The 26,593-nt window shown below is 40.9% G+C and overlaps 1 protein-coding gene across 3 annotated transcripts; it reads left to right on the top strand.

The window, feature by feature from the left end:
* Nucleotides 1–948: 948 nt before the first annotated feature.
* LOC116328329 (UTP--glucose-1-phosphate uridylyltransferase-like) lies at nt 949–26,407 on the top strand. 3 transcript variants are annotated; one of them, XM_031751208.2, is made up of 10 exons: nt 949–1,155; nt 3,987–4,102; nt 5,757–5,864; nt 15,671–15,856; nt 15,993–16,126; nt 17,075–17,372; nt 17,460–17,657; nt 18,632–18,874; nt 19,276–19,380; nt 26,028–26,407. In XM_031751208.2, exons 2-10 carry the CDS (start codon nt 4,004–4,006, stop codon nt 26,133–26,135), a joined length of 1,479 nt encoding a protein of 492 aa, XP_031607068.1. In that variant the 5' UTR covers nt 949–1,155; nt 3,987–4,003; the 3' UTR covers nt 26,136–26,407. The 3 variants fall into 3 exon arrangements, with proteins under 3 accessions (XP_031607068.1, XP_031606321.1, XP_039469612.1); XM_031750461.2 differs by lacking the exon at nt 949–1,155 and adding an exon at nt 3,125–3,295; XM_039613678.1 differs by lacking the exons at nt 949–1,155; nt 3,987–4,102 and adding an exon at nt 4,807–4,893.
* Nucleotides 26,408–26,593: the final 186 nt, after the last annotated feature.

Here is a 26,593-nt window from a genome sequence, read left to right as displayed (position 1 = left end):
CTTATAATTAAGGTAGACACTGCATAGTGTGGTGTTTTACCATTCTGAAAACCTCAGAAGGCAGAACAAAGCTCAACCCGGGTGGTGATGATACCTATGATTTCTATTAAATCCTCCAGACGCTTGCAGTAAAAGACTATTAACCACAAGAGGGCAGTATTAATCTGTACATAGACAGCTGAGGATTTTTTGGTGTGTTGCGTCCCATTCAGTTATTAATTTATAGTCAGACTTGCTGTTTGTAACTAAATCAACAGGTAACTATAGGGTTTCAGTTGTATTACCAGTGTTTATATAAATTAAACCTCTTTTTATCAACAATAGAATGAAAATTGTAGTATTCTGAAAGACTGACAGATACACACTAGGTGGAGTTCACCTTGAGAAATAATTAGGATAGAACCAAGAGAAGATTTCTTTTTCTTTTTTTTCTTTTAATAGAAATGAATACAATACAAATAAAACCAGAGTAAGATGTGGAAACAGGAGATCAATAATGAAAGCTAGTTAACTTCAAAAGAATAAATGGCAGTTATACTAAAGCTGTTTTTGTTTTGTTTTTGTAAAATTAAGCACTGGTATACAAAAGATAGAGAGACAGATAAATGGATAAATTTAAATATCCACCAGCTCCTTTTAAAAACAAGCATTCCTCCCGTTATAACCATAAATAAATAATATAAAGAAATGAGGATAAAACCTGCAGCAAACGGCTTAAAAGTTTTAGATGTGACAATTTTGGGGGGCTTGGGGACGTGTTAAACAGGTGTTAACAGGGTTTGGGGTTTTATTTGTAGCGTTTTGCAGCTCTACAGAAGAAGGGTTAATGGCCAGCAGTATCGCAGTTGAAACTATGGCCGCCTGCTTCGATTGACAGGCGTTTTTAGCCAATCACCACTTGGCATTAAATGGCGCACCGTTACGTCACTTACCATCCCGTGAGCTCGCGCTGCACGGAGTTGGTTGTGGCTGCTGTCAGCTACAAGCTAAAGGCAGGATGATGACATTTCATCGTGTTGACACCTTTTAACGTTATTTGTTTTTAAATTAAAATTAACTCCCCGGTCTGAGCCCTACTCGATCCCCGTCTGAAGTTGTCCGTGTTGTTCTCGGGTGTGCTTTGAGGCTCTTCCGTTACTTTGACACTGTGTTCAGGTGAGTAAGAGCTCAGTAAGAGCTGTGGCTGCTTTGCACGAAACGTTGGTCAAAACAAGTGTTTGGAGAAGCGTAAATGAAAACTGAAAAGCACTCAAACATGAAACTGCTGGCACGAAACTGCTTCTGCCCTGTGTGCGCGATAAACAGAAACGTTTCACCACTGTCTTCACACACCCCACAGCCAAATAGCCACACAACAATCTCGAGCTGATAGCCTTTATAAATTTTAAGCAAACGTTGTAGTTTTTTCTTTGTGGTGCAATGATACGTGCCTTTACATTGTGCCAGCTGGGGTGGAATCTCAACATTTGACCTTTAAACAGCAGTGTAAAGATCAGGTCACTTTAAATGCAGGTGATTTCAGCAACAAACCACTGATAACTTGGAAAACCAACTAAATGGTTGGAAGAAATATAGCAACACCTCACATTTAAAAAAAAAAAAAAAAAGTGAATAGATTTTTTTTTAAATATTTTGGAAAGCATAAATTATTTGTTTGCACACAATAAAGTAGAATAACTTAAGAAAAAAAAAAGAATGGTCAACAATATTAGCCCCCTGAAAAACTGAACTAGCATGAAGTACAGCTGTGCAATGAAATACTTTATCTCTGTAATGCTCAAAGCATGTAAAATTGAGTTCAAGGTGAAGGATAACTTCCAATTAACACACGGTATAAAAGCTTCAGCAAGGGTTTGTCACTTGAGAAAACATACCAAAAAAACCCATTTTAGACGTTTTTCTGTACACAGTATAGAAAAAGCCTGGCAGAGATGAAAAGTGGATGATTTCAAACATGCTGAAAAGAAAACTAGTGAGAGAAGTGACTCAAGACTCCAGAACCACTACGAAGACAGTAATGACTGACTTCCCAGTCAGAAATTGTAGTCTTAAAGAAAGCCAACACCAGTACCTTGCACAACTTTGCAAGTTTACACACCAAGAAAAACTCCACTTCTGCACAAGCAATATGTTCAAGCTCAGGACAACCTGGAGAAAGATTATGCATACTGGAAGCCCATCCTTTGGTCAGATGACATTAAACTGAAGCTCTTTGGCCATAGAGACACTTCTTATGTTTAGAAAAAGAAAGGACAGGCATACAGCCCAAAGAACACCATCCTCTCAGTGAAACACTATGTTGGGAGTATTGTGAAAGGAATCATAAAGAAAGGATGTGAAGAAATTTAAAAGAAACCTCAAGCGTTCAGCAGCAAAATTAGATCTAGGTTACCGCTGTGTCTTTCAAAACAACAACCCATAACATACATCATCTCTGGTGAAGATCTACATGGAAAAGTCCAAAGTAAATATTATTGACCAACCTGGACATCCCACTGAAAGGCTGTGAACTGAAGATCATCAAATCTGCAGAAGCTTGAGAGACTCATCAAAGTAGAATGATGGGGTGGGAATCCTCAGGAGGTAGATATGAAGAAATGAGTGGCGACTTAAAACATTTGCAGAATACTGTAGAGTAAAATAGACGAATAAACAATATATTTTAGGGTGGACCTACTCTGTGACTGAGGAAGTTGTTACAGTATGAGCAATCCTGCCTCTGGTTTGTCAGCCAGATCTACCTCAAGGTTTTAAGGACTTTGCTACTTTAATGGATATTTTGGATAGTTTTTATTTTTTAATATAAAGTTGCATTTAAAAAAAACCAAACCTTAATAGGTCAAGTTTCTGTCATCATATATTTTATTTACTTCTAATGACAGTCCCGAAATCTAGAAATCCGATTTTTTTCTGTAATGCAAGACATAAAAAGGCAAAGCATTCTCACATTTAATAAGGCTGATCCAATAAAATCTGTATTCTGTTTCTTAAAGAACTGATTAACTGAATGTTCAACGGTAGACAGCACCTTGTGACAAACCCCCTGGCAGCTTGTGATTGGTGTGTCGGGTTGGGGGCAGGCCTTGAATTAAGCTTGGGGTCACAGCAGTGGCTCTGTGAGCTTCCTCTGAGCTGAGGATGAGGAGTATGTGTGTTGTTCTCTGACAGCTGCTCACCTTGTTTTTCTTTGGGACCATTTTTCACTGTGAGCTGACATACCTGCCACCAAAAGCTGCCAGCTGCTTCGTTTCTGCTGATCTTGCCACCACTGTTAAAATGTCTCTGACTGTAGCTGGTAAGTTTGCATCTTGGTTGACAGGATGGACTTTCTGAGTGCAAGTCTGTTCTCTCAGACATTAGTGTTGTTGGTGTCAATAGATTTTCAGGTTTTTGCTTAAACTCCTAGCCACCAAGATTACCAGGGGGGTAAAAAAGCCTCCTGACACACGACTTGAAGACTCCACCACGTCCTCAGACATCCTGAAAGTCAGACTTTAGTATTGACACAAACACTGATATAAAAGGACCTCGTACTGTTTTAAAATTGAGTTTCTGCTGATTGGTTTGCAGTGCACTAACTTTTTTTTTCTTAGGTAGTTAATTATTTGTTCCCAAGCTTAATGTGTGACCTAATATTTGATGTATTAAGGATAAAGTACAAGCGCTTAATTCCAGAATTACAATTCCTGTCAAACCTGAGCTTTAAAGTGTTATATTTTTAAAGCACTTTTTAAATTTATGTAGCTGAAAGAGAAATAAAAGAACAGAGAAATTAGCAAAAGGAATATTAAAATTCTGACAAGTTGCAGCTGGCACCTAAGAACGCTGTAAAGAATAAATTCCAATTCACAGATTAAAATTGTTCCTTTAACTGTGGCTGTTTTTCTAAAATATATTTGGAAACCAGTAACAGCCTGTGTATTTAATCTTTGAGCAACACATCTACAGTTAAATTAAATGAAGACGATCCATGTGTGTGCTTACAGATCTGACTCGGAGAGCAATGACAGAGTTTGAGGAGAAGCTCCGTCAGCAACATGAGGATTCGATGCACCGTGAGCTGGAGGCTCTGCTCACCACAACCAACAAAGCTGAAGCAGAGGTGGGAACGGCTTTGGCTCTGCTGCACCCTCCAAACATCCCCACAAATGCTCTGAAACTCTGGAAAATCCTCTCAAGCATCACAGGACAGGAGTAAACGTGGGATTTTTCTGCATAGGATTATCTTGTGCATCCCCGGAAAAGCTTTTTCGTAATTTAATGCTATTTTTTCCCCCTACAGTTTTGTTAATTGAGGTTTCATTTACCTAATTGCAGTTAATATGTGAGAGGAAACATGCATATGTCAAATAAGGTAACACATACCCATTACTTTTACTGTACACAGACTGGCAACTGGCCATATGTAAGTTTTTTTTATGTTTGTTCTTCACATCCTTCGAGCTTTTATCATCTGCTTTCTTATCGTTTTGTTAAATGAAAATTATGGTTATATCACAGGGTTGTCACCGAGTTGGAGCGCAAGTTGTAATGACACAAAGCGTCATCAGCTTTTTTGCCATTAACCGTTTGGTTTTTACTAGTAAGTGTCATTTTTTTTCAGATTTAGCTCTGAAGCGATATGGTCTTTGAAGGATGCGGTGTTCGTACTGTAGCATAAGACAGCATCTGATTCGCTACTTTTGTTAAATTTGTAATTTTCCTTTTACATTCCTGTAGTTTTGGGGGGACACACGGGGTGACAGATGCCATGGACTCATTGATCTGTTATATATGTAGAACAAATATTTGTACATTATTGTGTACAGAGAGTCCACTACGTTCATCTGAGCACGTAGATTTTGTTGGGAGAAATTTGGCCTGATGGGGGAACCTGAGGTGAACAACCCAGAGGTAAATGAAACATACCTGCTTCAGTAATCAGCCTCAGACATTATGAAGATTTTAATATGGTGTAGCTGTCATTCTGAAGGATGAATGAAGGCAATGTTGCTCTTTTTCTCTTAACATGATATAACATTAATTGATAGCTTATAAACCTGTTTTGATGACTAGGTGCTAATTTATGAAGCAAGCATATATGATTAAGTGAAAAAGCACACTTTAGATACTTCTAACCTATTTTCACACATGAACTTTGTGTTTGTATGTGAGGTCTCAAAGTTCAGGGCCACTTCCCCTAGTTGAAATGTTTTCAGTTTGTCTTTTAATGAGGTGGTTGTTCATGGTCTATGTTGATTATGTTTTTGTGCTGGTTTAAAGTGAAATAGCCATTTGATTTCTTGAAACCAGCTGTGTTCATCCAAGTTATGAAGCTTTCATCTGCTATGATCACATAAGAAGTTGAAATTCTAAAGACGTCCCTTGCTCTTGTTCTACACTACTATACCACAGTATGCAGTCCACTTTGTCCTTGTTATGCTACATAAAATATTATTAGGGGTGCACTTTAAGAAACCAGGGTAGACATGTAAACCAACCTGCAGATTACAGCTTTAATATGATTAGCTGACGAAAACAAAATGTTTGTAAATAAAATCACCTTTGTATTTTTAGTTTGAAGCTTTTATTGATGTATAGCCAACCTTTCTGGCCTCCAACTGACTGTTTCTAAAGCTTATTTTGTATTGATTTATTTAATGTAGGCAAGGTAGTTTGAAAGCCAGTGAAAAATAACTCTAGATATATGCAAAATATAGATGTTAAACATAGATTCCTAATCAGTGAGTTTTGATATTTGACTTCTTCTGTTTCAGATCTCCAGAAAAGATTTTGATGGTTTCAAGAAGCTCTTCCACAGATTCCTGCAAGTCAAAGGGCCTTCAGTGGACTGGGCCAAGATCAACCGGCCACCGGAGGAGTTGGTGAGCACAAGATAATGTGTTTCTGGTTAACACAGGTTGAGTTTTCACGTTCCAGTGCTCTGTGCTCATGTTCAGATTGTCATATTGTCGTATGTGCTTTAAATCTTCTGTCTAAAGCGCAAGTACACAGATTGATAGTTGCATACCCTCACTGTCTGTGCATCCTCTACAGAGAAAATAAGGATGTACAGTTTGATAAGAGGGGCACCTCAGTGACAAGGGGCGATCGTAGCTCAAGAGTTGGCAGTTTGTCTTGTAATCGGAAGGTTGCCGGTTCGAGCCCTGGCTCCGACAGTCTCGGTCGTTGTGTCCTTGGGCAAGACACTTCACCCGCTGCCTACTGGTGGTGGTCAGAGGGCCCGGTGGCGCCAGGGTCCGGCAGCCTCGCCTCTGTCAGTGCACCCCAGGGTGGCTGTGGCTACAATGTAGCTTGCCATCACCAGTGTGTGAATGGGTGGATGACTGAATGTGTAAAGCGCTTTGGGGTCCTTAGGGACTAGTAAAGCGCTATACAAATACAGGCCATTTACCATTTTTACAACCATATATATTAAATTTTGTGGAATATACTAAAATATACTAAATAAAAGTAAGCTAGAATATAATCCATCTGAGAGCAACAGAAATACAGTGGCTTGCAAAAGTATTCAGCCCCCTTGAACTTTTCCACATTTTGTCACATTACAGCCACAAACATGAATCCATTTTATTGGAATTCCAGGTGAAAGACCAATACAAAGTGGTGTACACAAGAGAAGTGGAACGAAAATCATACATGATTCCTAACATTTTTTACAAATAAATAACTGAAAAGTGGGGTGTGCGTAATTATTCATCCCTCTGAGTCAATACTTTGTAGAACCACCTTTTGCTGCAATTACAGCTGCCAGTCTTTTAGGGTATGTCTCTACCAGCTTTGCACATCTAGAGACTGAAATTCTTGCCCATTCTTCTGTGCAAAACAGCTCCAGCTCAGTCAGATTAGATGGACAGCGTTTGTGAACAGCAGTTTTCAGATCTTGCCACAGATTCTCGATTGGATTTAGATCTGGACTTTGACTGGGCCATTCTAACACATGGATATGTTTTGTTTTAAACCATTCCATTGTTGCCCTGGCTTTATGTTTAGGGTCCTGCTGGAAGGTGAACCTCCGCCCCAGTCTCAAGTCCTTTGCAGACTCCAAGAGGTTTGCTTCCAAGATTGCCCTGTATTTGGCTCCATCCATCTTCCCATCAACTCTGACCAGCTTCCCTGTCCCTGCTGAAGAGAAGCACCCCCAGAGCATGATGCTGCCACCACCATATTTGACAGTGGGGATGGTGTGTTCAGAGTGATGTGCAGTGTTAGTTTTCCGCCACACATAGCGTTTTGCATTTTGGTCTCATCTGACCAAAGCACCTTCTTCCACCTGTGTCCCCCACATGGCTTGTGGCAAACTGCAAACGGGACTTTCAACAATGGCTTTCTTCTTGCCACTCTTCCATAAAGGCCAACTTTGTGCAGTGCACGACGAATAGTTGTCCTATGGACAGGTTCCCCCACCTGAGCTGTAGATCTCTGCAGCTCGTCCAGAGTCACCATGGGCCTCTTGGCTGCATTTCTGATCAGCGCTCTCCTTGTTCGGCCTGTGAGTTTAGGTGGACGGCCTTGTCTTGGGAGGTTTACAGTTGTGCCATACTCCTTCCATTTCTGAATGATGGCTTGAACAGTGCTCCGTGGGATGTTCAAGGCTTGGGAAATCTTTTTGTAGCCTAAGCCTGCTTTAAATTTCTCAATAACTTTATCCCTGACCTGTCTGGCGTGTTCTTTGGATTTCATGGTGTTGTTGCTCCCAATATTCTCTTAGACAACCTCTGAGGCCGTCACAGAGCAGCTGTATTTGTAATGACATTAGATTACACACAGGTGCACTCTATTTAGTCATTAGCACTCATCAGGCAATGTCTATGGGCAACTGACTGCACTCAGACCAAAGGGGGCTGAATAATTACTCACACCCCACTTTGCAGTTATTTATTTGTAAAAAATGTTTGGAATCATGTATGATTTTCGTTCCACTTCTCACGTGTACACCACTTTGTATTGGTCTTTCACGTGGAATTCCAATAAAATTGATTCATGTTTGTGGCTGTAATGTGACAAAATGTGGGAAAGTTCAAGGGGGCTGAATACTTTTGCAAGCCACTGTATGTAAGAAAAACCTGACAGTTGGGACCTGCTAACAATCCACAGCTGCACAGCTTAAACTGTAAGGGAATAATTACATAATCTACAGATGGGCAAATGTATTTTTCAAAATATTTTCTAACTGCTTCAGTTTATGTCTTATAGCTGTATACATGTTATACAGTATGTGCAGGAGCAGCATCCATTCTTAAATCAACTGCAACTTTGAACAGTCTTTGAAAAGACACTCTGAAGCTGAACTTAGCTTTTAAATTAAGAATTCAACATTTTTTAAGACTTCTAATTTTATTTGTTCAGTGTTTAATTAAATTAAGCAATGCACTTTTAATCTGCCCCTAAAAAGCAAACTCACTTACTGCATAGTTCAGCTTAATCATTAATTCAATTCAATTCATGTAGAGATGTCCTGTCCCATCTGCTCCTGTAGACCTTAAGTACCTGAGTTTGCAGCCAGCGTGGTGATGGGCTCCATGGCTGCTAACACCATCTACACTGTGCTTTATTCCAAACACCAATTTCTTTCATGTGTTAATTTATCCTTCAGATAAATTACATTCAAAGTTTAAAAAAATAAACAGGCAGCGTTTTAAAAGGCGAATTCAAAAATGAACATTTTAAAGATGAGTAATCATCAGTGTTGGTCAAGTTACTTGAAAAAAGTAATCAGTTACTAATTACTGATTACTTCCCCCCAAAAGTAATCCCGTTACTTTACTGATTACTTATTTTCAAAAGTAATTAATTACTTAGTTACTTAGTTACTTTTTAAAAACACAATTTACAACCTGAATAGGTAATAAAGCGATAGATCTTTCAGCCCAATTCTACTTTTTCTGCATAATCCATCATACAAAATGTAATCAAATGGAAAAGTCTCTTTTTAAAACGTGTTTTATTAGTTTTAATCTTTTAACTTAAATTATATGCAACATTCTCTGACTGGAAGAAATTTGTTTAACATTTAAACCTATTTTCTGTACATTCCAGCACATAAAATAAAATATTTTTTTTTTTGTGTTTACACTCACTCTTTCAAATAGATGCAAGTAAAACACAGCAGAAAATAAATAAAGTCAAAGACTAGTTGCTCTATTTTCACCTGTAAAGCAGGAGGTTTAGGCGGAGGTTTGCCCTGGTGCAGGTGTGCCGCAGCGGTCAGTTGAAGACTCGCATGAGTTTCTCTGTGAATTTCCCATTACAGTCGAGCGCATTTGGTGCTTGCTTGGAAGTTTAGGGGGTTTTTTCGCTGTAAAAGAAGTTTTCTTCCCACGCACAACGGACACTAATGTTTTTGTCACTTTTTATGGAATCAAACTCAAAATAAGGTCAGTACTTCCACGCTTTAAATGCTGCACGCTCATACTCTCTCCCGCACTCGATATATTATCCATTGTTGATCTGCAGACAGCTGTTGTCACAAACGTCGCACTCGCCACGTCACTGTCATGAGACATTCTCGCAAAAACTCACGGTTTTAGTAACGCAGTAACGCAGCGTTCCTACGGAAAGTAACGGTAATCTAATTACCGTTTTTGCAATGGTAATCCCTTACATTACTCGTTACTTGAAAAAAGTAATTGGATTACAGTAACGCGTTACAAGTAACGCGTTACTGCCCATCTCTGGTAATCATATTATTAGAGTACATGTTTACTTAATAACTTGTAACTGAGTGAGGCTAGCACTTACTTACTTACCTAAGTCCAGTCTTTATGCTAAGGTTAACATGCACTCTCCTGACTCTCCTACACCACTGTGGGAACGGGTGTCATACTTCAAAAACAAGCTACTGCAACCAGATCTGAGGATAGCGAACACTCAGGGCAAAGCCAACTATTTGTCAGCATGGTGACATTTCAGACACATGTTCAGTTCCTGCCTATGGTGTTCCCAAAAATATCAGCCAAGTGAAGGTTAGGACTAAGAATAGCCTGACTACTGGAGCATTTCAGAGTGTCGTTTTAGGACAGTGAGAGTTGGGAAACACTGGTGTTTGTCTGAACACTGCTGAGCACCCACACATCTTCCACTCGCACTCCCCTTCTAACCTTAATCACCCTGTCCCTCAAAACACCGCTGTCGTCGTGAGGGCAGTTCAGAGAAAATGAGACACTGTATTGGCCTTTATATATACAGCATCGACTTTCTGGGATTTCCTTACCTGGGTGATTGAGCATGCATCAAGACAATGTGATAGAGGTTTTAAATCCTTTATTTACACAGTTTTTGACATTGTCCATGAAACGATCCTCAAATTTTCATGTGTCAGTTTATTTCACAAAGAGAGCCTCTGAATGTCTTCAACTGAATATTTTCCAGAGTTGAAACAAACACTAATATATTTACAGTCATGATGAGCTGTGGATATCTCAAAGGAATATTACAGGAATTGTGGATATTATTCATTTTTCCCATAAGAAACTAAACTGCACTGGTGGCTGTGGAGCTGTCCACTTGTTTTGGCCTCCTGTAGCCACTTGTTTTGGCCTCCTGTAGCTCAACAGGCAGAGCAGGTTCTCTATTAATCAGACAGTTTGTAGGTCAGTTCCCAGCTGCTGCAGTCTGCATGCCAAATATCCTTGAGCAAGACACTAAACCCAAGTTGCTCTCCAATACATCCACAAACGTGTGAGGAAAGACTTTACTGAGGTCACAGAGCAAACGTCACAAAGCATGAAGAGAAAAGCAATACAAGATGTTCCAGTGTTTGTTACAGTGTGACTTGCTTTATATTTAACAGTTGCTCTGTTGTTGAATAGTTGTTTATAAAAGCACAGGCAGAAATACAGCTTTGATATGGTGTGTAGTGTGACCATAAATACATGTGTCCTTTCTGTGTGTCACTCTGTGTCATGAGGTTGGAAAAGTCAGAAGGTTGCACTTCCAAAAGTAACTCTACCCATTCCAGTTACTGGAGGTTATCTGTTTTGGAAAAAGTTACTGTTTAATAATGGAACTACAAACATCCAAGTAAAACCTTAAAATAGAATACTCCCCCTGACCATAACTGTAGACTACAGTTTCACTCAGTATAGATCTAGCAGGCTTTATCTGGCATGCACCATTTGGAAGCTAAAAAAACACCACTCATTCCAAATTAATCATTGATTCACAGGAGAAGAGATTAATTAAAAGAACCCAAATTGGTTTTCCTACACATTTTTATTTCATTCTTACTAGAAATTATATGGATATACATATATGCACATTTAGTTTATTTGTCCATGTTCCCATTTAGACTTACTAATACCCAGCTACACATATATTTGTAGCTGGGTATGCATATTTGTGTGCATATTTGTCTGAATATAAAAACGGTTCAAGGTAATGGTCTTACTGTAGACATTTGTACCACAGAAACATCTCTCTATAAAAATATACATTAACATTATCTCATGAATGTGGAAGTGTTATGTTTTTCCTTATTATCTGTAATGGATATATATGCTGTTACAAACATGGTCAGTGTTTCAAATAGTGAGGTAATACCTGTGAGCTAAAAGCTCAAGCTTCACATTGCTCTGATCACAGTTTCAAACAGTCTTTTATTACTCTTGGTTCTGTGTAATATCTGCAAGCAAATATTCCTAATACGGATGTGGTATGTTTGGGAACAAGTGAAAATTTTGTCCTTAAAGTAGAGTTGGATGTCTCAAGACCGGTCTTGGTCTCAAGACCACTTTTACGTGGTCTTGGTCTTGTCTTGGTATCGGATCCCTCGGTCTTGTCTTGGTCTCGCTGTCTCGGTCTTGCTGTCTCTGATCGACATAGTGGTTGGGAGATTTGGAGTCAACAGTATTAATGACACACAACGTAACGTTCGATAATGTGTCATGCGCAAAAGCATCAGCTCTAAGAGCCGTGCTTAGAGAGTGCTTTGTGGTGAATCAGAAGAGTCGACTCCCATTGAGCGAGAAGCGGCTCCTCACTTAATTTCCTTTCGCTGCTCAGCTCTCAGACAGTGGCTCAGCTATGCTCCAATCCCTCCATATTGTGACCAATCACATGTGAGGATATAGGATAATATCATTATGTGAAAAACAGAGAGGGTGAGAGACGCGACAGTCAAGTGGAGCGTGCGTCTGTCCTCTCAGTAAGTGAGTGAGACAGTAGACAGCAGTGAGGAGGGCTGTGCGAGTGCATCGCAAAAACACATAAATATGCCTGACACCCGTAAACGAAGCACCATCTGGCTGCAGTTTAAAGACTTTTTTGTCTCAGTCTCTGTCTTGGTCTCGTCTCGACTTTGTCTTGGTCTTGACTCAGTCTGTCTTGGTTTTGGTCTTGGTCTTGTCTTGGTCTCGATACCCTCTGGTCTTGGTATTGTCTTGGTCTTGGTTTAGGCCAGGGGTCTGCAACCTTTTACACCCAAAGAGCCACTTGGACCCGGTTTCCACGCAAAAGAAAACACTGGGAGCCATAAATACTTTTGACATCTAAAATGAAGATAACACTGTATATATTGTTTTTACCTTTGTGCTTTGTGTGAACAACTAAGGTGTGTTGCTTATGAAATCCATGAAGTGCTACAGAGAAAATTACATTTTATTTATGTAATTAACACATTTTGAACTCTTAAAGAAATATAACAAAAGGAAAGACACCCAGCTGAACTAAAATGATCCATGTAGCAAACAAAAACTGTTGTCAGCCGCCACCCTTATATCGCCTTTGGGTTTTTTGAGCCTTGACCTGACTCTTAAAAAATAATTGGAGAAAAGCTCTATGCTGCAAAATTCTGCCTAAATATGTATTTTACCTGGTTAATGCATGCGGCGGGGCGTGGTTTGCAGCGCCGCTGCAGGGGAGGCGGACGCACCTGAGCAACACCCGCAATCACACCTCGCCGCCTTTACGTCTGCGGTATCTGTGCTGTTGTGTTGTTGGTGGTGTATGTCGGGCTGTGAGCTGAAAAGCAACAGCCGGCTGTATGCGTACAGCAACCGTGTGTGAAAAGTGCTCAATAAAGAGATGCTCAAAAGCATGCTCATGGAAACATCGTCGGGTCTGCCGTGATTTGTTTACAATGGGACTTCTGCTCCTGAACCTCTGCGCACAGTCCACAAATCGGGGCTATACGAAGTCAGTTTACTCACGGTGTTTGTCTTTAACATAGTTCACGGTGGAGAACAGCTGCTGACATAATGTGGATCCGAAGATCCGTAATTGGCCTACCTGGGGTTGAAAGTCTCGATAAATGCACGGCGTTTCGGCTAGTACACGGGCTTCCGCGAGTGTGACGCTTATTTTGAGCGATGAAAAATAATAGAATATAATTTTATTTTATATTTCAATATCACAATAATCTTCCAATTTAGAACTACGAGTTAAAAAGAACTAACATAAATAAAATACACTTCAGCTAAATACTTCTAATTTATTTGCCCAAACCACGCGGAGCCGCACTACAAGGACTAAAGAGCCGCATGCGGCTCCGGAGCCGCGGGTTGCCGACCCCTGGTTTAGGCGGTCTTGACTACAAGTCTACCTTAAAGTTAATCTGGTAGAAGCCTGAAAAATGGGCAAGCGTGAGGATTTGAGCGAGTTAAAAGGGGGGCAAATTGTGATAGCTGGACAACTAGGTCAAAATATCTCCCAGTCTGCAGTAGTCAGCAGTGTTGGTCAAGTTACTTCAAATAGTAATTAGTTACAGATTACTTCTCCAAGAAAGGAATCCTGTTACTTTACTGATCACTTATTTTCAAAAGTTACTTTTTAAAAACATGATACACAACCTGAATACGTAATAAAGCAACAGACCTTTCAGCCCAATTCTATTATTTCTGCATAATCCATCATATAAAATTGAATCAAATGAAAAAGTCTCTTTTTAAAACATTTTTTTAGGTTTAATCTTTCAACTCTATGCACATTGCATCAAGCAAAAATTAAATTATATGCAACAGTATTTAACTTGAAGAAATTTGTTTAACATTTAAACCTATTTTCTGCATCTTGATGCATTCTCAATCATCCAGGAAAGTAAATCTCCAAAAGTTGAATCTGTTCATCTGGACGTAGCGTTTTGTGGGAGAAACGTTTCGTCACTCATCCAAGTGACTTCTTCAGTCTCAGCTGACTGCAGGTTTCCCCAATCTTATAAACAGTACATTTGCATAATGACTGAAACCAGCCCACTGAAGGAACAATGGGCTGGGAGGTCAGTTCCTTAATCACAATTATGCAAATTCTCATGACCACTGATCAACAATCACTGACCAAAACCCACTGATCAAAGACCACTGATCAATGGCCATGAGTACCATTCACAAAGGGAAAGGCCATCTCTGAATCGAGGAGGGGGCCTAAGGGTACATCTTTCGCCATCTTACAATGCTGTGATTGCAGCCATTCCCCACCTCTCTGTGAATGGTAGTCATGGCCATTGATCAGTGGGTTTTGGTCAGTGGTCATGAGAATTTACATAATTAAGATTAAGGAACTGACCTCCCAGCCCATTGTTCCTTCAGTGGGCTGGTTTCAGTCATTATGCAAATGTACTGTTTATAAGATTGGGGAAACCTGCAGTCAGCTGAGACTGAAGAAGTCACTTGGATGAGTGACGAAACTGGACGTTTCTACGTCCAGATGAACAGATTCAACTTTTGGAGAACTATTTTCTGCATATTCCAGCATATAAAATAAAATAATGTTTTGTGTTTACACTCACTCTTTCAAATATATGCAAGTAAAACACAGCAAAATAAATAAATGAAATCAAAGACTCAGTGGCACTAAGTCCTGTCACTCTTAAATCTATTTTCACCTGTTTAGCAGGAGTAGGGCAGGTGGAGGTTTGCCCGGTGGTGCAGCAGCCATGTCAGCGGGGGGATCCCGGGGTTTCTCTGTAAATTTCACATTCCTGTGGCAGCGTGCGCGGTGCTTGCTCAGATTTGAAGTTGAATTTTTGTAGAAAGAAGTTTTCTTCCCACACAGAGTGTACAGCGGACGCTAATGTTTTTGTTACTTTTTACGGAATCAAACTCAAAGTAATGTCAGTACTTCCAAGCTTTAAATGCTGCATGATCATACTCTCTCATATTATAATATATATCTCATAATATATTACTCATATTATCCATTGTTGATCTGCACACGTCTGTTGCTGCCACGGACGTCGCTCGCTCGTACGTCATTGTCATAAGACACTCTCGCAAACAAAATCATGGTTTAGTAACGCAGTAACGCAGCGTGCTTACAGGAAAGTACAGTAATCTGATTACTGTTTGCAATAGTAATCCCTTACTTTAGTCGTTACTTGAGAAAAGTAATCAGATTACAGTAACACACTACTTTTAATGCGTTACTGCCCATTTCTGGTGGTGACATAGCAGCTTTGAAATGAAAAAAATATATAGCACTGATGGGTTTCACTGTGTAACTTGCAGTGCTGTTAGCTATGTTGAGTCTGGTTGTCTGTCCTTATCAGACTAAAGCCTGGTTGTATTGTTGCATAACATCCTGATGACATACATGTAAAACAAACTGAACTGTTTGTTCAATCTCACCTTGACCTTAACTTGAGCCTCTTCACTGTTTTGTTTTGCAGTATAAAAAAAAGCTCTACTCTTCCTGGACTTTTAACTCTCATCTTACTCATTTGTGGGTTTTTGCTCAGATCCAGCCCTATGACAGGATCAAGGCGAGGGGACTACCTGACAACATCGCTGTCAGTCTCAACAAACTTGCTGTGGTTAAACTAAATGGCGGTCTAGGAACCAGCATGGGCTGCAAGGGCCCAAAGAGTCTGATCAGTGTCCGCAATGAGAACACCTTCTTGGACTTGACGGTGAAACAAATTGAGGTAAGAATGCAGAAAAACACTGCACATCTTAACCTCTGACGATCAGGATGAGTCCAGGGTCCTGTTTTTGCCTCTGTTGAACTACCTTGAGGCAATTGTTGTTCTAACACGGTGCTATATAAATTTGTGTTTTCAGCATCTAAACAAAACCTTTAATGCTGATGTGCCGCTTGTACTCATGAACTCCTTCAACACCGACGAGGATACAAAGAAGATCCTGCAGAAATACAAACACCACCAAGTCAAAATCCACACTTTCAATCAGAGCAGGTACAGTGCGCGCGCGCACACAGACACACATGGAGAGTCTGTGAACAAAATCTGTTATGTATAAAATATGTATAAAAAGCCAGAGGTGATTAAAGAAATGGTTCATTATTTTTTTGTTGGATGGAAACCGAGACAGATGGAAGTTAAATATGTCACTGTTAAAGTGGTAAGCAGTAAAACTATAATAAACCCATTAAAAGGAAACCTGGAACATTAGCAGTGGACTAATAATCTTTGGTACATTCTTAAAAAAACAAAACCTGGAAGGAAGACAACAATGCTGGATGATTGCTGGATCCATTCAGAACATCCAGCCAAGTAAAGACAAGATCACTGTCCATCAGACCTGATGTTGTTATTCAGGTCTGCATTGAAAAGAAGACTTCACAAGAGCAAACACAGAGGACTCATCACAAAGTACAATCCAGTGATTTGACTCCAGAGCGAAACAGTCAGATTAGGCTTTAGGACAAAGACTATAAGAAAAAATAAGAAAAGCAAGTTTTTAGAAGACTTGAAATGTCTCTTGATTTGAAGCACACTACATCAGCTATAAAGAAGAACAGGCATGTATGCATCAGTATGCACTACAAATTTTTATGATGATGTGAAAAAACATTTCCAGATTCTGAACATATATAGAGCTATGCTGTCTTCTCTGATTTGGTAGTAAACAGTACAAAAGTACACAAAATATAGAAAAATATAGTTTAGAAGTCAGTGATTTGAGCATTAAACGTTTGTGCACACAGATTTGTGTGTAAAAACTGTTATTAGACGAGGGCCATTGTTTACATCTGCTTTCCAAAATGAAAAAGTAAAATTGTCAAAGTTGCTTTGAGGGTAAATTTCTTTTCTCCACCATCTGATTTTCCTTCACTTCTCTTGGAATAGAGAGATCTTCAGTTCTTTATAGTCTAAATGAGGGACTCTTTATTTTCTTAATAGGTATCCGAGGATCAACAAGGAGTCCCTCCTGCCGATTGCTAAGAGCATGGGCACCAGTGGCGAAAATGCCGAGGCCTGGTACCCGCCAGGGCACGGAGACATCTACGCCAGCTTCCACAACTCCGGGCTCCTGGACAAACTCATTGCTGAAGGGAAAGAGTACATCTTTGTTTCCAACATCGACAACCTGGGAGCCACAGTTGACCTGTTCATCCTCAACCATCTGATGAGCCAGCCGGCCGACAAACGCTGCGAGTTCATCATGGAGGTCACAGACAAGACCAGAGCCGACGTCAAGGTATGTTTAGTATCTCCCTCATGGTGATCTGATCCAGGCTGAAGAAAGTGTGGCTCGGCTTGTACAGCCTGTCTCCCTTCTGTCCAGGGTGGTACTCTGATCCAGTATGAGGATCATCTGAGGCTGCTGGAGATCGCACAGGTCCCTAAGGCCCACGTTGACGAATTTAAGTCTGTTACCAAGTTCAAGATCTTCAACACCAACAATTTGTGGATCTCTCTGCCCGCCATCAAGAGGTTGCAAGAGAAGAACTCCATGGACCTGGAGATCATCGTCAATCCAAAGGTAATCCTTCTGTGGAAATCTTTTTGTTTAACATTTTGCTGTTAGACTCATTTGTAGAAATGAGGCCTTTCAAGAAGCACGGGAGCTACCACTGCAAAAACATTACCACTGACCTCAGCCAAAGGAATCCAGTGTGCCTGACATGAGTGACACTGTGATTCCCTTTTCATGGATAACTTTAAAAAAAAACAAAAACACCTGCCTTATGACTAAGCAACAATTCTCAGATCCTTCTTAAATACAACCATCCAACAAAGAGGCACCACTTGGTGTTGGGAGGAAAAAGAGTTGAATGTAAAACTCAGAACTAAATGTAGAACATAAAAGTTGCTCCTAGAGGCTGCAAAGTTTGTAACTTGTAATGTCACATTTTTATCTGAAAACTGATATATAAGAATCAAAGTACAACAAAATTCTTAAGGAATGTACCTTTAAAAACCTTATAATCAGAGTCTTGAGCTTTTGTGGTCTCTGATGTTGTGATATAAAAGCGATATTTTAAAGGTACTTCAAGTAATGTCTGAAAAGTTTCAGGGGCAGTGTTAAAATGTTTTGGGTGTGTGCTGCTTGTCTTTTACTTTTTCTTTTTAGCCCTGCTTCCATTTTCTCAAGAGGCTTTATCTTTTCTGAGACGAATACTGTTAATATGTTGTCTTAGGATACAAATTGGTATGAACTGTTATGAGCAGTTTTGTTGTGAGCAGAAAAAACTGCTATGAGCAGAAATCTATGAGCAGTTTTTTCTGCACATTTTGTCAATAGATTTGGTTTATTTTGAAAGCTATTTTTGAACACAGGACTTGTGTAAAGTCCTATGTTCAAAAAATTTGTTCATTCCACTCCTTATCTAAGTGTATTAGTACCCCACTAAGATGAGTGAACTATGAGGAGTAGAATGAACAAATTTGATTATGAGCCTGCTGAAACTGTCAGGTTTTTCCTCCTATTGATTGAAGCCCTCCATCTCTCTGTAGACCCTGGATGGTGGGCTGAATGTCATCCAGCTAGAGACAGCTGTGGGTGCTGCCATCAAAAGCTTTAACAATGCCATGGGTGTGAACGTGCCCCGTAGCCGCTTCCTGCCCGTAAAGACATCATCTGACCTGCTGCTGGTGATGTCCAATCTGTACACCCTGGACGCCGGCTCTCTCACCATGAGCAAGAAGAGAGAGTTTCTGACCACGCCTCATGTCAAACTGGGCAGCTCCTTCACAAAGGTCAGCTGCCACCCAGAAAGCATCATCTGTACTCTCAATCCAAGCCTCTCTCAGCTTCTGTACTTTATCATTGGGTGCAATAAGGAATTGACAGGTTTAATCGCTTTATATTTCTAATTAAATCTAACTACAAGTTAACTAAAGGAAAAAAAATCAATTCTCAGGAAATGGAAAGATAATGTTTTCAGCTACAACATCACGATACGCCAGACCTGTTTGCTGTTCAGCGTAGTGAGAAAGTAGGACCATGTTGCAATTCTTCAAACATTTCAGTTTAAATGAAGTTTTATTTAAATAGTGCCAAATCTGAACAGTCATCTTAAGGTGTTTTAAGTTATGTTAGAGACCCTAAATAATAAAATCAGTGTTGCTTGATGGGATTTTTTTTTTTTGCTCCACAGGTTCAGGAGTTTCTGGCAAGATTTGAAAACATCCCTGACATGTTGGAGCTTGATCATCTCACTGTGTCTGGAGACGTCACCTTCGGGAAGAACGTCTCTCTCAAAGTAAGCAACGGCTCCAATAACTGAGGTGCAGTTGAACAGCTCCACCTATAGGCTTAAATCGAATACTTCTACAGAGTATTATTTCAGCTCTCTGAATTGAATTAACATCAAGCCTTATTCGGGCCTACAGTACTGTTCCAGAAATTAGAAAGGAATTCCACCTTAACTGAACTTTGAGATATTTAGGAATGTATTTGCCAAAAGAAACGTCCTTCGATATGAATTTATAAAATTAAAATCTTTCCTTGATCTTTTTATTCCAGCCAATCCCAACAGAAATTCCATTGCAACTATTTTATGATTTGAATGAGATCATTTTGAGATTTATTTTGCAGGGAAAGAAACTCAGAGTTAAATTTTAAAACACTGCAACTCTCCAAGGAAATGGGGGCGGCCCCACCCAATTTTGAGGATTATTACTATGCAGACCAGATTAAACATTTCATTTATGTTCCATGTTAGATAGAAAGACATAATAACGAGCAGCTCCCTCACTTTTTAACTTGAATAACCATTGTGAACATATTGATTGAAATTTAGAGCAAATAGGTAGTGCATACAAAGAATGTTTAGTTCACCTTTTAACATGTTTGCTCAAAGAAAGACCAACTTAAAGATTTTTAGCCAGTGTGATGGACCAAGCAGTGAAGGAAACTTAAGCACAGGTTAAAGTCCAAAAAAATGATTTTTTATTTAACCCAAAAAACATAATTGGTTAAATCATGCAAAAAGAATCAAAATCTTGGGCCCATAAAAGAGGTCAAAATAACAGAACTCTACTCAAAATTGACAACACTACTGATAACTCAAACTGACCTAACTTAAGAGACAAAGGGGAAACTTAAATAGTGGCTGATCAGCCCACAAAAAACACAAGAAGGGGTAAAACACACAAAACCTAACTAAACCAAACATAATGAACTCCAATTCCCCCCCCCATGGTCCCAAGTTATGGAATGAACCAATTAGCAGTCTTCCATCAAAGCTCGCTCCGCCCTTTTCCACCTCTTGGCTCCTCAATCAAGGGACTGGAGCAGCTGCAACTAAGGTAACTCAGAAAACAAAGATTAATCATACATAACAGTGTAAACTAAAATGTGCGCACTTATTTTAGAATGCAGTGTTATGTGGATATGTGAATTAACTCTAAACCGAAACCAGTTATTTATTGTCCTGTAAATTAATTCCTATATTTAAAAAAAGACAAATGTGAATGCAATGTTACTTATAAGCCTCTACACTAAGATGGTGGATATTACCACTGTGTGGCTGTAAGTGCAGCCATCACACACTCCCCCTCTTCAGATCTCTCCCTGGGACAGCGAGAGAGACAGTCTGCAGTGCAGTTATCTTTGCCGGGGATGTGGTTGATGATGAAGCGGAATGGCTGGATTGCAAGGTACCATCGCGTGATCCTTTCATTTGTGTCCTTCATTCTCTCTATCCATTGAAGAGCCTTGTGGTCTGTTTCCAATATGAACTCCTGTCCGAGAAGATAATACCTAAAGGAGTCCAGGGCCCATTTGATGGCAAGTCCCTCCTTCTCGATGGTCGAGTATCGCACTTCCCTTGGAAACAGCTTGCGGCTGATGAAGGCCACTGGATGACGCTCTCCAGGCGGTCCCTGTAACAGAACAGCTCCCAATCCTCTCTCTGAGGCATCAGTCTGAAGAATGAAATTTCTCTCAAAATCAGGGCTGTGCAAGACTGGGCTCTTACTCAGATTGTCGTAGGTCCTGAAAAGCCATCTTAGCCTCCTCTGTCCAGGTGATCTTATTGGGACTTCGGGCACCAGTCAGATCCGTCAGAAGAGCTGCCCTGGTGGAGAAATGAGGGATAAACCGATGATAGAATCCTGCCATACCTAAAAACGATCTCAGCTGTTTTCTGGTCTCTGGCAAGGGACAGGATTCTATGGCGGTGACCTTATTGACTTGAGGTTTTATTACTCCATTTCCAATCACAAACCCAAGGTACTCAGTTTCAGCCTTGGCAATGGCACACTTAGCTGGATTAACAGTCAACCCTGCAGACTGAAGACGCCCCAATACCTTCTCCAGGTGTTGCAGATGTTCTTCCCAGGTAGAACTGAAAATCACTATGTCATCAAGGTAGGCTGCAGCAAAATCAGACATGTCAGACAGTACCTGGTCCATCAGTCTCTGGAATGTTGCTGGGGCACCATGCAGTCCAAAGGGCATGACTTTAAACTGGAACAAGCCCCACGGGGTCCGGAAAGCAGTCAGCTCTTTTGAGCGCTCAGTCAGTGGTACCTGCCAATAACCCTTGCAGAGGTCTATTGTTGTCAGGTATCTGGCCTTCCCAAGGCGCTCAACCATGTCATCAATGCGGGGAGTTGGATATGAATCAAATTGTGATATTGCATTCAGGTACCTGAAGTCTATGCAGAAACGGATACTGCCATCCTTCTTTGGCACCAGGACCACTGGGTGGCACCACTCACTCTTTGAGGCTTCAATGATTCCTACTGACAACATCAGGTCGATCTCCTCTTTCAACGGGATCAGTAGACGCTCAGGTATCCTTTAACTCATTCTCCTCACAGAAGCGCCATCTTTCAACACAATGTCATGTTCCACAATGTCCGTTCTACCAGGATTTTCGCTGAACACATCTAATTTACACAGGTTTCTCACCTGAGCCTGTCTTTCCTCAGGAAGATGGTTGAGATCCAGGTCCTGAGGAGTGGGTTTTGGCAGATACTGATCGTCCACTTCCTCCTCCTCCGAAACCTCCCGGATCAGAAAGACATCTGCTTTTGGTCTCTCCACCCATTCCTTAAGCAGGTTAATGTGCAGTACTCTGCTGGAGCGGGACTGATCTAGAATAGCAACCTTATAGGTTGTTTGCCCAAGTTTCTTTTGGATCTCATATGGCCCTTGCCACTTTGCTAACAGCTTACTGTCATCACTTGGAAGAAGCACCAGCACCTTCTGACCAGGACTGAAGGATCTTTGCCGAGCTGACTGGTCGTACCAGGCCTTCTGGTGCTGCTGTGCTTCTGCTTTGTGGGCTTGGGCCAGCTCCGTCATCTTCTCCAACCGTTCCCGCATCTGGACAACATAAGAGACAACATTGACAGCCTGTGATCTTTCTTGGTCACCCTCCCAAGTCTCCCTCAGAAGAGACAAGGGGCCTCGTACCTCATGGCCATACAATAATTCAAAAGGTGAAAAACCTGTAGAGGCCTGGGGTACTTCTCTATATGCAAAGAGGAGGTAGGGCAGCCACCGATCCCAGTCTGTACCAGTTTCATTGACAAATTTACGTAACATTTGTTTCAGGGTCTGATTGAAGCGCTCTGTTAGGCCATCTGTCTGAGGATGGTATGGCGTTGTCCTCAGGCTCTTAATCCCAAGGAGCTGGTACACCTGCTTCAACAAAGTGGACATAAAGTTAGTGCCACGGTCAGTAAGAATCTCACGAGGAAAACCAACCCTTGAGAAGAACTGTATGAGACAGAGGGCGACTGCTTTGGCTTTTATTGATCTCAAAGGAAAGACCTCCGGATATTTTGTAGCGTAATCTGTCACAACAAGCATGTAATGGTTGCCTGCCTTGCTTCTTTCTAGAGGACCAACAATGTCCATTCCTAGCCGTTCAAATGGAGTGCTGATAATTGGTAGAGACTGGAGAGGAGCTCTGGAGGGGATTTTAAGAGAAGACTTCTGGCACTGAGGGCAGCTTTTACAGAACAGTGTCACATCTGAGCACATTCCAGGCCAATGAAAATAGTTTTTAATGCGGGCCATGGTTTTGTGCTTTCCCAAGTGGCCAGCCCATGGAATGGAGTGTCCCAAGGAGAGCACCACCTTCTGAACTGCTCTAGGAACCACCAACTGTAATGCTGAACCCTGCTGACAATACAGAATGCCATCCTTCAGCAGAAACTCCCCCTTGCTGTTCAGATCTTGCTTAGTTCCTTGGTTCCTCTCTGCAGCTTTCTGGAACAGAGATGTTAGAGATGGATCGTCATGTTGCATTTCAATAATATTAGCAGGGATTTTAAAACCCAAAGGTAACTCAGGCTCTGTGCTATGAGCTGCTCGAACAGCGTTATGTAGAAACTTCTCTTGCCTTCTCTGTCTACGTGACTTACGAGACTTCCCGGGTGCAGTCTCTATGTCCACATCATAGAAGGGCAAGGCACGGAGTGGGTGTAGGGATTCCTCTTTCTTCTTAGCTTGAGCTCTTGTTACTGCAACATTGCATGTATGACTAGGATTCAGCAAGTCAAACAACACAGGCAGATCTCGACCCAGCACTACTGGAAACGGCAGATTCTCTGCAACACCGATATTTAGAATATAGGTTTGTCCTTGTACCTTGATGTACAGATCTGCTGTTGGATATGACCTCTCATCTCCATGAATGCAGCAAACAGGGATTGTCTCCACATTATTAACTTTATTTGCAGGAACAAAGTCTCGGTGCACAAGAGTCTGAGTACTTCCTGAGTCAACAAGGGCCTTTAATGGTTTCCCATCAACCTCAACTAAGGTCATTTTGAAACCATTCTCAAACTCCACTTTAGGTTCCACACTTTGTCGGGGCACAAAACACATCTGAGTTATTTTTGTAGAATTCTTCGGGCACATCGGTTTTGTGTGGCCCTCCATTCCACACAAATAACAAATCACAGTCTTGGGTGGAGGTCTTGACGGCATATTGACAGACTGGCTTTTTGGAGGTTTACTCACCCCTGCTTTCTGGTAGTGAGGTACAGATTTTGAAACATCTCTCATTTTCCATGCTGTGTGGCTCCATGGCTGTCCTTTTCTCCGTGCCGCCACAAACACATCAGCCAGTTCTGCAGCCGCCGCAGCAGAGTTTGGATTGCGTTCTTTAATCCATATCTGTAACTCAGGAGACAACATTCTCAAGTATTGTTCTAAAATTAATATTTCACCAACCTCATGCACCGTTTTTCCTTTTGGCTTTACCCACTTCTCGTATAACTCTTTCAATCTTGCATATAGTTCTTTTGGATTCTCATCAGGTTTTACCTCCAGTGAACGGAATCTCAGTCTATATGTCTCAGGATTAATGTCATATTTTTGAAGGATAGCTGCTTTAACTTTGTCATAATCTAGAGAGTCATCCATATGAACATATGCACCTCTTGCTTTGCCAGTGAGTAAAGGAATCAGATGAAAAACCCAGTCCATTTTTTGCCACCGGCAAACTACAGCCATGTGTTCAAATGTTGTTAAAAAATGTTCAATATCATCCTCTTCTGTCAATTTTTCCAGCCTGGGTTCATGAAAACAAGACTGACCTGATTGAGGATGTATTTGCTCATTACTGGAGCCAGCACAGGGAGGATCCTCCTCTTCAAAGGACTCTGCCTCTGGTTGTTGAGGTTTCTCCATTTGAGGCTCAGGGACCGGGGAGGTACGAGCTTGCACTTCTACCTGCAACAGCTGAAACTGATGTTGCAGTGCTTTAAAGCGCTGTTCCTGGCGGGTAAACTCCTCCCTTCTTCTTGCTTCCTCGGCCTCCTGCTGACCCATATGAGAACGAAGGATGGAAATCAGTTCTGACATTGTCGGCTCCTTACCTTGGCTCTCAGTGCTATCCACCCCTCCAGAGGCTCCATTTTCCTCTCCTCCTTCTTCTTGCTCTACCACTCCAACTGGCTGGTTTTGACAATCTCCTTTTGCTCCTCTGCCACTCCTTCCCATTCTGTGCATGGCTTGATAAGTGAAGAGGGGAAAAAAAAAGAAAAAAATCCTGTGCCTTCAACTGCTGATCCCACTCCTGACACCACTTGTGATGGACCGAGCAGTGAAGGAAACTTAGGCACAGGTTAAAGTCCAAAAAAATGATTTTTTATTTAACCCAAAAAACATAATTGGTTAAATCATGCAAAAAGAATCAAAATCTTGGGCCCATAAAAGAGGTCAAAATAACAGAACTCTACTCAAAATTGACAACACTACTGATAACTCAAACTGACCTAACTTAAGAGACAAAGGGGAAACTTAAATAGTGGCTGATCAGCCCACAAAAAACACAAGAAGGGGTAAAACACACAAAACCTAACTAAACCAAACATAATGAACTCCAATTCCCCCCCCCATGGTCCCAAGTTATGGAATGAACCAATTAGCAGTCTTCCATCAAAGCTCGCTCCGCCCCTTTTCCACCTCTTGGCTCCTCAATCAAGGGACTGGAGCAGCTGCAACTAAGGTAACTCAGAAAACAAAAGATTAATCATACATAACAGTGTAAACTAAAATGTGCGCACTTATTTTAGAATGCAGTGTTATGTGGATATGTGAATTAACTCTAAACCGAAACCAGTTATTTATTGTCCTGTAAATTAATTCCTATATTTAAAGAAAGACAAATGTGAATGCAATGTTACTTATAAGCCTCTACACTAAGATGGTGGATATTACCACTGTGTGGCTGTAAGTGCAGCCATCACAGCCAGACTCAACAATATTCATGGAGCTTATCCCAGCTGCCACAGGGCGGGAGGCAGGATACACCCTGGACTGGTCACCAGTCAGGGCTACTCAACTATAATTTTTAACAGTAACCTTTGATGTCAAACAGAGGTTGCAAGAACACGTGACATTTCTGTCAGTTTTTCACTCGTTGATCTTTCCATTCATCAGGGTACTGTCATCATCATAGCTAATCATGGTGACCGGATAGATATTCCTGCTGGAGCAATGCTGGAGAACAAGATTGTTTCAGGAAATCTGCGGATCCTTGACCATTGAGGCCTTCTGGGAAAAATGCTCAAAGCCATTTGGATCTTAAAGATGACTTTTAAGAGATTCTGTTCTTCTGCCCACTGATGAACAGCAGGGTTGTTACAGCTTTTGTATTAAACAGTTAAGCCAGTGTAAAGTCAGCCTGAAAAGGTCAGAGGTCAAACTCACCCTGCTTCCAAATTTTCCAAATTTGCTATTACTGCAGACAATCACTGTAAAGTATGGCTCACTGTGGTCATCTGTTTTCTTGTGTCAATAAAAAAGTGCAGTACAGGTCAGCAGAGCTTCCTGTATTTTGTGGAAAAGTTGGACTCATTCTTTATTTACTTTGTTTTTTTTATGAGCATTAAGAGCTGTAACCCCATTAACATATAAAGTGATAAAACTGTCAATTCCTTATTGCACCCATATAAAAGATCAGTGAAAAATGATGCTCCTGGTCTTGCTCGACACCTGACACTCGG

This window comes from Oreochromis aureus, linkage group 6, assembly GCF_013358895.1.
Source record: "Oreochromis aureus strain Israel breed Guangdong linkage group 6, ZZ_aureus, whole genome shotgun sequence".
In the NCBI taxonomy this organism is placed as follows: Eukaryota; Metazoa; Chordata; class Actinopteri; order Cichliformes; family Cichlidae; genus Oreochromis; species Oreochromis aureus.
Note: the sequence above shows the minus strand (reverse complement) of the source record. Positions and strands in the feature narration are given on the sequence as shown.